The sequence below is a fragment of the Mytilus californianus genome, unplaced genomic scaffold (assembly GCF_021869535.1).
Source record: "Mytilus californianus isolate M0D057914Y unplaced genomic scaffold, xbMytCali1.0.p SCAF_4, whole genome shotgun sequence".
In the NCBI taxonomy this organism is placed as follows: domain Eukaryota; kingdom Metazoa; phylum Mollusca; class Bivalvia; order Mytilida; family Mytilidae; genus Mytilus; species Mytilus californianus.
Window position 1 is genome coordinate 23,464,770 of NW_026262690.1, and position 15,712 is coordinate 23,480,481.

Sequence of the window (15,712 nt, forward strand, 5' to 3'; positions counted from 1 at the left end):
TGCATTGAAGGAGAAACTGTCAAAATTGCCTCCTTTTTAGAATTTTGAATTCCCATTGATATATTGTATAGAACCTTTAGTCTTACACAAAAAGTCATTGAACACTTGATGCCATATACAAAGATGTTGAAGTGAGGAAATACGGTAGTTGTTTCATGTCAGGCTGTGGCATACTTAAAATTTGATAGGAAACTTCAATTCTTCTGGTGAAATCGGTCAGTCAATTTGAGATCCAAAAAAAATGACATCCTTGCCCTAAACTGACCACTGTCCAGACTTAATCATCCTATTCATTTATCAATGAAATTAACATAATTCTGAACAAATTTAGTGATAATTTTTCAATTTTATATACCAAGTAATGGGTTTAATCATATTTTCAACATTTTTGTTTGTAATTTATCAAAATGTAAAAAGAGGTTGTATGAATATGTCAAGATAGCTGTAATGTTAGTTGTCGACATTATGAAATTATTATAAAAAAAAAAAAATGTTGGAAGAGTTGGCAAACACTGTCACACTAGATTTCATGGAAGCTCTAAAAATAAAATCTTAGTATGTGTTGATACCGTTCAAAATGTTTACAAATATACATTTTTATTGTAATCTCTTATTATTTCATCAGCTGGCAGTGTATATATAAAATATTTAAAATGTAAACTGCTTTGGTTGAATTTTTTGCATTGAGTCAAGATAATTCAGTAGTTCAATTTTCTCAGCAATACAAATATACTAGGCTAAAATCAAGTATTTTTATAGAATATTTTTTAGATGAAATATATTGTTGTAGATTTTAAAAGTGTATCTTTAAAATCCTATCCAGCAAAGTACAGTAAAAACAGTAATTTATGGGTAACATTTTGTGGTTTTGTATCTAAATTTGATTCTATGGGGATTAATTTTCTTGGTTTCTAGTATGTGCAAGTAATATTCCTTGCAAGTTAAAATTTAGTTTGGGTTTTAATTCCGTGGATGATATCTATCCATGTAATAAACCAAGTTAAAACCTTTATAACAAGTTTTGTATTTACAGTAGTCCTATTTTATTTTAGATTTAACATTTTTTTAAGTGACACAATATTAGCTTACCTATAACATTTGGATTGGTTTTTCACTGTGAATTGAGGATCGGTGATTCAGTAAAAAAAGCCATCAGAAGAACCCCCAGAACAAGAGAAAAAATATCAAAACCAAAGTATTATGGTGTGCAGCTCAATGATAAAATGAATATACAATATTTCCTTAGTTGTTATTGTACATAATTAAAAAATTCTGATTGAATATGTTTGGCACAGTTTTTGTTTTGTATTTAATTGTCTTTTTATATTTTCTAGGAGGGATTAATAGGACAGCTTGCTACATTAAAGATATCAAGAGACCAAGTGCCAGCCCATGCATCTGCTTTGTCCAGTGGTGAAAGAAAGTTAAATTGGGAAAAGGGTCAGATAGATTACTTAGGTGAAGATTCATTTGTAAACATTCAGAAAAAACTAGAAGAATCCCTAAGTAAACCTGCAGAACCCCATAAACCAGCTACTAGTCCATTTTCTAGACCATCACCCCCTGAGGAACCTGCTGAGACTTCAAAGGAATCAAAACAACCTGTAAGTAGTACTGAATCATCTGCCTCTCAGCCTTCTGCTTCTGAAAATATTGTATCTAGTGTAGACCCTGCTGCAGTTCCTATAACACCTGATCAGGTTACTAAGAAAGAGCCAGTTCTTGCAATCAAAGCTGCACCGGTAAAGGAATCCATAGAAGCCCCAGTTGCAATGACAACAGTAGAATCTATACCTACTAAAGTAACAGAAACGAAGCCAGTGAATACTGCAGAACACGCTTCTACAGAAGCAACACCTACAGTAGAACCTAAAGTTGCACCAAAAATTGGCCCAAAGCCTACCTCTCCTACAGCAGCAGCCCCCGCAGTGGCACCAAAAAGTACCCCAACACCTAAAATAGAACCAAAGAGTACCCCAGCCCAAACAGAAGAACCAAAGCCTGCTCCAAAAGTAGAGCCTAAGAGTATTGGTAAACCTACTCCAAAAGTGGAGCCAAAACCTGCTCAAAAATTTGGTCCGGGAACTGCTCCAAAACCAACTTCTCCAACTGGTACTGGTGTACCAATAAAAATTGCACCAACAGCAGCACCAAAGGAGAATCCAAAAGTTCCTTCAAAACCAGCTCCGAAGTTAAGTTTTGGTGCCAAAGCAAATGAAGAATCTAAAGTTGGTGTGCCGAAACCAGGTCCAGGAACATTTCCAAAACCCACATCTCCAACTGGACCAGGTTCTGGTATTGCATCAAAATTTGGTCCTAGAGTTTCTGCTAAGCCAACAACCCCAACATCACCCACAGGGCCAGTTGCATCATCGACAGCACCAGGAGCTACCTCTAAAGAACCTGCCAAACCATCAACTACTCCAACTAAAAAAGTGTTTAATCCTTTTGCTTCAAAGTTTGGAAAATAAAAACTTTTAAAATTTGTGAGTGTATAGGCAGCTTATATATTGGGTGGTGCTGCTTAGAGTTACAATGTTCTTTGTCTCGATCTTAATCTTTAATTATAATTCTTAGAAAATGACCAGTGCTGAAAATTATTTTCATAAACTGACTAATGATAGCCTTTTACAAGACAAGAATTAAATGGGAATATTGCTTTATAATAACACATAGCTGCTTTTCCTCTGGCTTTCAGCAGTAAAGCTGGAAATATTAGGGAAGAAAAAGCCGTTAACTGCAACACTCCCTGCTTTTGCACTTTTCTTTACAAAAGATTTGATGGAGCTTTTGACAGTCACTAATCATTTTCATTCATGAGGATAATTTAGTAGGTGACTTGCGACCTTATATTGCATTCTTTTTATTCATTTGCATGTTATATTTTATTTTTGAATTAAAGGATGATACCATATATTTAGCTCAAACATTTAAAATATTTATTAAAGATTTTTCTTAATTGCTTAAGTTACAATAGGACTTTAACAACTAAATATTCAGGCAAACTTTACAAAAAAAAAGTTACAGGTCCAAGAATGCCATTTTGGTTGTCTTGATCAACCACTGCAGTGCATTTACAAATTATTTTATTTAATTGTAAGTTCAATTTCAAAATTACAAAACAATACAAAGTTCCAAAATAGTCTTTTTCACTGGGTCTGATCTCGTTTTACACAAGTCAGTCACATGATTACATCAGATAATAAGGGATCAACAAGTTGTCTGCATACAATTAAAATCACCTGAGAGAAAGATTAGGCAGATGCATAGAAAATGTCATGTGATATGACTTTTTCAACCTCCACCTTGAAACATTCACTGTCTTGGAACTCTTGTATTAAAAATGCATGACAGAAAACTACACAAAAGCTTTTAACTAACTGTCATTAATTCATACAAACTAACCAGTAATATACAGATCATGTATTGCAGTTGTGTATTTATTTAAGTTTTTTTATCTTTTTATTTTACCCAGTGTGAATAAACAGTATGCATGCAATTCAGCAGAAATCCATGCCAGAGGAAGCTTTGAACCAACTAACAGTCAGTATATACATTGTTTTCATACATGTAATTTTAGGTACAACTTGTAATATGTCAGCATTATTGTTATGTCATTTTTAGCAAACCATGTAAGTCATGCATGTGTGTTTTGTCAGCATTTGGTTTTCTTAAGTGTTTAAACTATGAGAGATTCATGATTTGATACGTTTAAATTTCTGATTTATTTTCAGTTAAATCATAAATGAAGGTATCAAATATCTATATAAAAGTTTTCCTTATATGTATTGATATTTAGTTTTATGTAGAAATAATGTTAACTATTTATCTGTAGATACTTTTCCATGCAACTTTGAAAACAAATGTTGTGAAGAAACCTCAAAATTAATTAATGCATCATTCCATTGTTAACAAGAAATTCAAATATGTGTATTTGCTTAATATAATTGATAAAAAAATTAAAAAATGTACAAGTATGTGAGCTTAATAAATGATATATAATTATTATAATAGCAAGTTCTGTGATAACCTAAAGGTTTACCTAAGTATACTTGAAAATTTCATAACTCTTAGTTGTGATAAAATAGAAGCATATGTAACAAGTTCCTTTTTAAAAAAACTAGTAAATCTTTCACATATTTAAAATGTTGCAAGGACTTGAAGTATTTAGGTTGCTATTAACTTCTTTAGTCTCTTTACAAAAATATGAAGCTGTATCTGTATGTAAATTGAAAATTTGTTATGTTATTTTGATCATTTTTTTTCTAAACATAATAGTGTTTGCAATTTTCTTTAAATTGAAGACTTTAACAATATTAATTTAAGGAGTTTTTTTTTTATTGAAAAACTGCTTGGATAAAGATATAAAAGACTAGCATATTAAATGGCATTGAGAAATTAAAATTAAATGATCTAGCATCAGTGTTTTTTATGTTTGTTGTTTTTATTTGTTTGTTAGTTGACATTGTGTTTTTATGCTGACAATCTTCTATGCTCAGGATTAAAACAATTGTTTAGAAATACTTCTTTAGTTTTATAAAAGGTAGATGTAGTATATGATGAATGTCAGTTAGACATGATGTTGTATAAACTGTGCCATATAACATCAAATTATGTATGCCCTGTATTATTTGGGAAAATTTTGTACACGTGATTATTGCTAGAACAGTTATAGTTTCTAATGGTATTGATATATAGTAGTTAGCAGGTTGAACACAAAACTAAAGACTCATGTCCATGTATGCTCCATTTTTTTATGGTTCCATATATGTTTAAGAGGTATTTATATTGAGTGAAATTTAGTAAAATTGTACACATTTGTATTCAAATTAACCATGGCATGGTTCATAAATATTTGCAATAGATAGACGGCAGCATCCATGTAACTTACTCTAATTTTCAGCAACACACAAAAACATATGAGATAATTGTTCCTCTTTATTATTATTATTATCTCTTTTTTTTCTTTGATCAATTATTAGAAGAAGAAAAAACAGTGAACTCTACATCCAAGATAACAAATCCATTTATAGACTCTCACAATCTTAGTTCAGTTCTATCAATGCAGCTTAACTGTTTGAAGATAATGCTTTTTTAAATATGTGGACAATACCAGAGAGAAAAATCAAAGGATAGTGATATGCTGGCTAAGCTTTATAAATCTATTTGTATTTTGCATGGTAGACTACATTTATACTCTATATTGTTTGAACATTTATTAGGATTAATTTGTACAAATCCAAATGTATTTCTTTATATCTCTATAGTATTTTAAATCATAAGCAGATTTTGTAAAAATTAAATGTTGTTCATCATTTAATCACTTTGAAAAAATGTTGTACTTAAATTTATGGTCAATTTTAATTTTGTGTTTTTACTTTAATTTGAAAACTTTGAACCTGTGCCTCTTAAAATGATTTTCATTAAAAATTTAATATACATGATGAGTAATTACTGGAAATGGAATTATTTCTATACATAACTGTTTCAAAGAGGATAAGTTGGTGATATATATGTATGAGATATACTCATGGTTTGTTCATGAGGCAAAAAACTAGAGCACAAACCTGCGAGACCATATGTGCAACTTGAAAATTAATTTTTATACTAGGAATTAACCTTTCTTCAGTGGTTTTAAAAGTATAAACAGTACGAGGAGACTAGATTGAAATCATTGATTTAACCCCTCATTAAAATGAGCATTTGTTAACTTGTATTTAAATTTGACCAGTCTGATAAAGTAAGGGACATGAAGCTGTAATTGATCAGTAATCAGATGGTTTCATCTTTCTTTTTTTTTCAAAATAGAAATAGATCTTCTGTTACTTGTTTAGAAAAAAATGGCCTTAGATTAGGCCTGAATTTAACTTATCAATAAAGTTGATTTTTGTGCATTACTTTGAGATTATGAAATAAGGAAAAGTGCAACTACATTGGACTGATTATATTTCACAGTCTCTTGCCATATTAAATTTTAATATTTTAGCAGGTTCAAATAAAATTTTCATGAGATACCTCTTACCTAAGCTAGTCTAGATACAAAATAATTAAACAAATATTTGTCATACCAAATGTGTATTAATTTTATCATTTTAAGGTGTTTTGGTGCTTGTGAATTCTGACATATGCATAATTTTATATCAAGGTGGTTGTAGGAAAATAGATGTTTTATTTGCAACAAATAGCTGTAGATCCTTGATTTCTCCTGGAGGCAACAGATTCCTGCCTTGTTAATTGTTATGGAGGTTTCTAAATCTGTTGAACAGGTCTGAAGACCTCTAGGACTGTTATAATATATAAACAATAAATATTGAAATCTTATAGTTGTTATTTTATGTGATATAAGACCATAATGGCTTAGCAAGTGACTGTAATTATTATAGCTCACTATAGTTAATGCTTATTTTGTTTTCCATCTGTCCATCTATAAGTCTGTCGAGTATGAGGTTAAGTATCGGGTTACAGTATTTTTTACAAGAAGTTGTGGTCATATTAACTTGAAAGTTAGTACACGTGTTCATTAGGATGTGAACGTTTTTGAATATATATAAGGGTTTTGATCAAGAACTTGCAGTTCAATTAATATGGAAATGTTAAACTGCAAGCAGGGCATGATGTCCTATGAGGACATGTTCTTGTTTATTGATTTTTTTAGTGCCAACTTTTATGAATTTCATTGCATGTAAAAGCTAGAATTAGATAATTAATGAAACGTAATCTTAAATGTCAAAATGTTTGCAACTAGGAGCCATAAATTTTCACTTGTACAGGAAAAAAATGTATCCAAGAAGAAAATATCTTTTACAGTATATTGAAATCAATATAAGAATTAGATGATATCAAGTTCAATACAAAGACTGAAAGCCTTTTAAGCCAAGTAAGTCCTTCAGGTGTCATTTGACCCTGCAACATCAACTATATAAAAATAACATGTGGTATGATTGCCAATGAGACAACAATCCACCAAAGTTCAAATGAAGTAGATGTAAGCAATAATAGGCAACCGTACAGCCTTCAACAATGAGAAAAACCCATACTGTATAGTTGGCTATAAAAGGCGATGAAAATGTGAAACAATTCAATTGAGAAAACTAACGGCTTTTATGAAAGACATGAACCAACAACAACCACTGAACTACAGGCTCCTGACTTTGGGCAGGCACATAAAGAATGTGGCATGGTTAAACATGTTCGTGAGTGCTCAAGCCTCCCCTAACCTGGGATAGTGGTATAACAGCACAACATAAGAACAAACTATAAAAATCAGTTGAAAAGGGCTCAACTCATCAGATCGATACAAAGCAGAAAAATATCTAGCAATAAATTGCTTCGCTGAGTGCAGCTGGATACGACCGCAGATGTCCAACCCTGAAAAGTTGGGCCAAAATGGACACAATATACACGCTTGATACAGGTCTGAATTTGGATTGTAACTAAATTTTTGACACATAATAGGTTTCTGACACAGAATAACGGTAGTCAAAGAACTTCAAATTGGTTATATGATTTGAATTTATATTCAATTTATTGCTTTTGTGCAATACACTATGCTGTTGCGAATTGACCCCCCCCCCCCTACCAAAAAATGTTTATTTTACCCCGGTTTTTTGCTTTTGTGCAATACACTATGCTGTTGAATATTAACCCCCCAAAAAAAATATTTGAAGAAATTTTCTTTTAATTTCTGAAATCTGAAATAAGAAAAATTGTCCCCACCTCCAATTTTTTTCACCTCCCCCCCCCTTTCCCTTATTCCCCAAAAAAATTCTTTCCCTCAAGATATGGTCAGTATCTCAATTCAAATTTCTAATGCAGTTTGCAACCAAAATTACCCATTTGAATACATCATAAAAGTTTTAAAATATAAAATGACATACATAGTCATGGCTAAAATTAATATTAATTAATAGTAACTGCTGAAAATAAATTGACAGCTAATCACCTCAAGACAATCATCATTGCTTAATACATAATTTACAAGCAGTGTAAGGGAGGTAATCAAACAGTGTTCTTTAATTTGAATTGGATTACCTCCCTTACACTGCTTTTAAATTGTCTCAATTGTCCTTTAAACAGAAAAAAACCTTGTTTTTCCCCTTTTTTGCCCCTAATTACTATATGGTTTGAGCCATAACCCCCCAAAGTCAATCCTAACCATCCCTTTGTTGTATGGAAGTTTGTGGTATAATTTCAGAGAGATTTTAACACTTTAACACAAGTTATTGTCTGGAAACTACAAAAATGCTTATTTGGGCCCCTTATTTGGCCCCTAATTCCTAAACAGTTGGGACCATAACCCCCAAAATCAATCCCAACCTTTCTTTAGTGGTTATAAACCTTGTGTTAAAATTTTATTGATTTCTATTTACTTACACTAAAGTTATTATCCGGAAACCATTTGTCTTCGGACGACGCTGATGACGACGACGCCAGACGACGACAACGTGATTCCAATATACAACCAAAAAATTATTAATTTTTGCGGTCATATAAAAACAGACTGGACTAACAGTGTATTTATACATCCATAACAACACAAAAAGACACAAATTACTGATCTGAGAGCACCGGCAGTTACTGACCGCTAGATCAAAGCCAATAACAACTTGAAAGAAAATCATGTAAGACTTAAACATCAATCAGTACACATCCAACATCCAATGGATTCCATCACTATTATACAAGTCTGAAGATAGGTTTTCCATTATACGGATGGATGCGCTCCAACCATATGTAGACACACTGTCTTGTTGATTTTCTATAATTAATGATACCAACAGTATATCATATTCAAAGGTCATTGTCAAATTCTAAACCCATTGTCAAATGCCTTAGTAGTTTAGAGCTATTCTAGATGCTGTTTTATTTGAGGAAAGTTAACACATGGAGAGAATGTAGATTGTTGACATCAGGAAAATATCCAGGTGAGGGATACACTTTTTAGCTCACCTGACCCAAAGGGTCAAGTGAGCTTTTCACATCTCTTGGCGTCAGTTGTAGTCTGTCGTCCTCCATTAACTTTTACAAAAATCTTCTCTGAAACTACCGGGCCAAATTGAACTAAACTTGGCCTAATTCATCCTTAGGGTATCTAGTTTAAAAACTGTATCCAAAGACCCTGCCCACTAACCAAGATGGCCGCCTTGGCTAAAAATAGAACATAGGGGTAAAATGCAGTTTTTGGTTAATATCTGAAACTGAAACATTTGTAAGCAAATCTGACATGGTTAAAAATGTTCAAAATTTATCTGCCCTGAAATTTTCAGATGAATCAGACAACCCCTTGTTGGGTTGCTACCCCTGAATTGGTAATTTTAAGGAAATTGTGCAGTTTTTATATGACCGCAAAAAAAATTTTGGGATCGTATAATGGTATGATGTCGTCGTCGTCTGCATTGTTGTCCGAAGACACCTTGGTTTCTGGACAATAACTTAAGTTTAAGTGAATGGATCTCTATGAAATTTTTTAAGAAGTTTCAATACCACAAAAGGAAGGTTGGGATTAATTTTGGGGATGATGGTCCCAACCGTTTAGGAATTAGGGGCCCAAAACAAGCATTTTTATAGTTTCAGGATAATAACTTGTGCATAAGTATTTCGATTGCACTGAAATTGTACCACAATGTTTAATACCATAAGTAGAAGGTTGAGATTCATTCTAGGGGTTATGGGGGCCAACAGTTTAGGAATTAAGGGCCAAAAACAAGCATTTTTCTAGTTTCCAGACAATTACTTGTGTGTAAGTGTATGGATCTCTCTGACATTGTACCACAAGGTGCAATATAACAAAGGGAAGGCTGGGATTGAGTTTTGGGTTAATTGCCCCAAACATGTAGGAATTAAGGGCCAAAAACAAGCATTTTTCTAGTTTCCAGACAATAACTTGTGTGTAAGTGTATGGATCTCTCTGAAATTGTACTACAAGGTTCCATACTACAAAGGAAAGGCTGGGATTGAGTTTTGGGGTTATTGCTCCAAGGGGGGTTTAAAAAAGTTGGGGAGGTGAATTTTTTTCCCAATTTTTTTAAGGGATTCATATTTTTTTTCAAAATTTTTTAAATTTCGAATTTTTTAAAAGTTTCAAGAAGAAATCTTCAATTGCACAGTATTGCGCAATGGACTTATAAGATCTTTGACCACATTTATTTTGTGTCAGAAACCTATATTATATCAAAAATTTCATCACCATCCAAATTCAGACAGTATCAAGCTTGAATATTGTGTCCAAATTTGCCCCAACTGTTCAGGGTTCAACCTCTGCGGTCGTATCAGGCTGCGCTCAGCAAAGCATTTTATTGGTTATTATCTTGAATATTATAATAGATAAAGATAAACTGTAAACAGCAAAAATGTTCAGCAAAGTAAGATCTACAAATAAATCACAAAATTGTCAATTGATCCCTTAAGGAGTTATTGCCCATTTCCAAAACCACAGTAGATACAGGTGAGCGACACAGGCTCTTGAGAGCCTCTAGTTTTTAGACCCCCAGCTATGTTCTAAAAAAATGTGAGAGCACATTTTTGCTGCCTTGTGTATTTGAAACCTGTATTTTTGGTAGGACTGTACAACTTTCTGTCACCACTGGAAACAAATTGAATTATGAAGGCCAACTACAGGTCACTGTGTAATCTTAATCATAAAAAAACATGCTATACAGCAAGTTATATTGGGTTTAGGGTTTGTGAGGGCTATGTATGCAAATACACAAATATTAGAATGCTTCTGTTGATATCAAAACTCATTTGGGCTTTTTTCTGCTCTTTGGTGGGGTTGTCTCTTTGACACATTCCCAATTTTCATTCTCAATTCTATTTTACATGAATAAAAGGAGATGCGAGTTGTATGTCAAGAAGATTGCAACCCAATTTCACTTGGAATTCAATATGTTGATACAATAACAACAAATTATACTCTCTTCTCACAAAATTTGAAGGACTTCCAACACTGAACTACTATTTCAGATGCTTTATATTCTACCTTAATGGATTAGCCCAAGTCTTAATTAAAGGGTAGTATGAAAGGGAGGCCAATCACAGGACTGTTAAGTTGATTATCAATGATGGGGTGTTTCAAGATATTCTTACCAAACAAAATGTTCTATATATTGGAGGAACTAGATCATGTAATAATTGAATAACTTGACAGTGTCTTTATCATTTTCACTGCCTGTATTATTTCAATTTCATGGAATTTGAAATTTGATTATCGCCCCAAATAATATCTTCTTATGATGCTAAAACATGGAAGAATTACAACTGCCACTGAGCAAGGAATATGCTAATTCTTTTGAAACAAGCAAGCCTACGAAGCGGCAAATATGCCTACTCAACGAAATCTGTATAAGTGGTATTTTCACCTTGTATATAGGACCTCGGATTTAACGTCCCCATCCGAAGGAAACACAATAAAACACAAAATAAGGATATCTAAATAGGCACAAAACTAACTGACAACTTTATGGCATGCAAATTACTAATCAAAGCAAGTTGTTATTTACAAGTTTTAACATGATAATATAAATACAGTACACACCTGTATTTCATCCAAACGCGTGGTTGTTCTCTTTGAGATTTTGGTCCTTCCGATGTTTCCACACTATCTCCCTGAAGTAGTTGATGATTCAATTTCTGCATTCATGTCTACGTGAACTATCCAAGCATCTCCTTTTGGACCACAATGAACTTAATAAGTAACATCGTTATATTTCTCTTATATCTTAAATACCCTCTCCAATAAGATATATTTTGATTACTGGTCAATCTTCTTTAGCGGAAAATAAACATGCTTTGACACACTACAAATCTTGCCATGACAGTTTCAGTACAAGAAACCTCATTGAAGTTTTGTATTCTGTCTGACCTTCTCGGTTCTTTCAGCTCCAACGCCCAATATTTTTTTTAAATCTTTACATTTGCTGAAGGTTAATTGGCGTAGAAATTTTCCTACCCAAATCAAATGAGATAATTTAGAGTAAGCCTGTGGTCTTGTGTTCTGCACTACAGAACGCCATCATCACACGAAAGGTGTTTGTCAAAATCCCTATGATAGTCGTTCCCATATGCACTGAACATGATCTCAAATGTTTTATTGAAGCTCTCCACTTGTCTATCTGAAAGAGAATGATAAAATGTTGTCCTTGTCTTCTTGGTGTTCAAAATGGATACATTTCATACGAACGTCAGCGTGTAATCCAGTCAAGTAAATCTTCTGGCTCTCCAATTGTCTATCTGAAAGAGAATGATAAATGTTGTCCTTGTCTTCTTGGTGTTCAAAATAGATACATTTCATACGAACGTCAGCGTGTAATCCAGTCAAGTAAATCTTCTGGCGAATTATCTCAATTTTTTTTCACTCTACCATGCACACAAAAAAATCATTTCTAAGTAATTATATTTTACTTAAATTAAGTATTCTTTTTGATTACTTATTAATAGGAATTACTTACCAGTTACTCACAATTACTAGCAATTACTTATATTTTACTAGATATGAACATAGTTACTTGAAACAAGTAATTGTTTAACTGAACTTTTGTGTTTATTAAAAAAAATACTTAAATAAAAAAAAATACTTATAATAATTTTACTCACTCGAGTAAATAAATTACTAAGTCCTTATTTAAGTAATAACTTACTGTTTTAAGTAAAAAGAAATTACTTGAATTTAGTAAAATATTTAAAGAACTACACATATTTATTTTTTCTTACTAAAATGCAGTATGAAAGTTACTGGAATTACTTCTGATAACTTGGAAATAAAACTTCTTATTACTAAGTAGACTTAGGCACTACATAATATCATTTACTTGCATATATAAGGTTTAATAATTGTTAATAATAAATGCTTCCTATGAAATTTGACTGCATAATTTTACATTTTCAACATATGTAGGTTTCACAGTCTGAAAATTGCATAAGTTTGACATTGTATAACTAGCAATTTTCTTTGGATAATACTTTGAATGCTTAAAAATTTGCTTTGGATTACTTGGTATTACTTAGAATTTTACTTCAAATTAGTTAAAATGATAGCTTGAAATTACTAGCCATTACTTAAATTATTTTCATGCGTGCAGAAGTTTTGTTATACCATACTTTACTCACTATTTACCGTACTATGACCTGTCATCGATTTTTCGATTTGTCAGATGTTTCAAATCGTCGGTTAAGTCTACCACCTGAGACTACTATAACACTGTGTTATAGTAGTCTCAGCTACCACCAATCAATTCAAGAATAGCCCACTTAGACCAACCATCTAACGGAAGGACTCCTTCAAGATATCTCTATGAATGGGGATTAAAAAATCGTCAAGAAAAGACTTTGAGAAATTGAATAGAGTTGTCATTTTCCTGCTATTCATTTAAAGAGTGCTGTTTGATCTGAAAGATTAAAGAGTTTATCATTGACTGATTGGACACTTCCACTTTCATTTCCCACTGTCTTTTTCCAAATCACTGTGCAGTATCCGCATTGTTTACAATGCATCCGGCTTGAGGTATCTGCATTGTTATGTCGATTGACAATTTCAACATCAAATTTCCTCATCTCCTGAAGCTACTGAGTTAAAGGTATTTCGGGATTCTTGAACACTGAATGAGCCAGCACAGGGAACCTTGGTCGGTGCGAACAATATACTTTTTGTATAAAGTTAAGGCGACATGTGCTTCGCCATATTAACCACGGCCAAAGTTCCTTCCTTGTCATGTAATTGTGTCTTTCAGTTTTACTCAATGTTCTACTTGATTAGCCAATATAGAATACCAGCTTGGGATAGCACAGAAAAGATAGTTTCAATACTGTCATCAGAGGATGTGAAAAAAGCGGGATGCCCAAGAATAGTGCACAAGTCAATTTGTTCTGTGCAAATGTAAACGCATCTTCACAACTTTCTTCCAAACAAAGCCCTACCATTTTCAGTTTATCTGTAAAGACACTTGATCACAGTTGAGAAGTCTTATCAAGAATTATCTTACCTACATTACACTTAATGGTGATGGCCAGTTCTTGGTGGCTTTTATTTTGGAATGGTCAATGGTGATGACACCTTTAAAAATGAAATGTCATAAGAACAGTACTTCTTAAACGTGCAAAAACACTTTTTGGTCTTTAATTTAAACCAGCCTTTTGAAGGCGCTCAAACACCTTTTCAAGTTTCTGTATCATGTCACTATCAGTTGTGCCAAACTAAACTTGCCAATGACAACTGCATAAATCAAGGGTAGAAAACCAGATATTCACTGAAAAGTGCTCCAAAGAATCGTCGCACCTTGGAAATAGATGCGCACCCTTACCCCTTACTTTGTTTAATCGTCTTTAGTTAATACAAAATCTATATGACTCGTTTTTTCTATCTGATAAGCACAACTTCTGATGCCCAAGGACTATATTTAGTCTAAATCATATCCTTCTCTGGCAAGTCATCAATGTTTTTATCTAATTCATTTCGTAGCCTGGTAGCTGTTTGAAAGAAGCAGCAAGTTTAGTAAATCTCGAACGCATAGATCTGAATATATTTTATGCTGTTTCTGATCTGAAGTACTTACAACTTCATGTACCTGTCCTATACATGTCCCTTTGTGAATAGTACATCTTGGCACAAATACATAAGCTTGATAGGAACTTGATCATCTGTTTTATTTGTTTTAGAGCAACCAATGAACCATCCATGTCCAGTGCATCCTCTGACTCTAAGGGTTCTACGACCCCTTTGAAGCGTTTATAATTGTTTGTCCCTTGGAAACGCATACCTAACATGAATTAATCGTTTTACTCTGAGGTTCAATACTAATCGTTTCAGATGCGCTAATTCTATAACAACCAAGAGTACTCTCTAAATCCCTTTGCAATCACCTCAATCCCACATTCATTATCCTTAAGAAAATATTACACACGAATACATGTGGCGCGAAGATCAGTTATAACTTACAACTGCCATTTGTAAAGGGCATAACTCCAGAACGGTAAAAGTGACGCCACCAAAATTCAAACTTGATCTGTGTTTTATGGTAATAAGCATTGTGTATAAGTTTCATTACATTTGGTTGAGGCAAACTAAAGTTAAGAGAACGGAAATCAATTTTGGGACATACGTACGTACATACAGACGGACAAGGGTAAAACTTAATGCCCCCGCCGTAGCATAAAAAGCTTTTTCTTTTCCAGTTCCTTTTTAGTCCACTGATCAAGATGGGAAAGGGAATGGATTAAGATTATAAAGAGATTGATTTGGTCTGACCATATATTTCAGTGCCTATCCAAGGTCGGGGTCTCATTGGTGGTTGCCTTGTTTTTATCTTAGTGGGTTATGTGTTGCTTACAGATCTGTAAATTCAGAAATTGTTGTGTGCATTTATTATTGCGATTTTCGAAGAAAGGACAAAAGTGAGAGATTAATTATTGCCATTTCATGAAATTCTGCATAAATGTATCCAATATCACAATGAGAGTTCCTATCATTGCGATTTTCACATAGTTGCATTATTCGCCATAATAAAAACCTCGCAATAATTTTTGAATTTACAGTAGTTGTGGTTAATTTTGCACAACCTTTCTAAAGACTCAGGAAGAATATTTATTGTAAGGAAGAGTTGGTTTTATATAGACTATGCTCTTCCTGTTATTTTTGCAGATTTACCGAGTTATCTTCTCATTAAATCATACTCTACATTTTCTTTTATTCATATGAAATTGCTAGAACAAGAACAATGCA

At 32.9% G+C, this 15,712-nt stretch overlaps 1 protein-coding gene across 3 annotated transcripts in view; it reads left to right on the plus strand.

Moving 5' to 3' along the window:
- The window catches only part of LOC127737731 (glycogenin-1-like), a 39,532-nt gene extending 33,211 nt beyond the window's left edge, over positions 1-6,321 (plus strand). For all 3 annotated transcript variants that reach the window (XM_052248594.1, XM_052248596.1, XM_052248597.1), the window contains 2 exons: positions 1,335-1,604; positions 3,476-6,321. In XM_052248594.1, coding sequence (XP_052104554.1) covers positions 1,335-1,604; positions 3,476-3,484 — 279 coding nt within the window. In that variant the 3' untranslated portion in view covers positions 3,485-6,321. The remainder of the gene's footprint in view (positions 1-1,334; positions 1,605-3,475) is intronic.
- Positions 6,322-15,712: the final 9,391 nt, after the last annotated feature.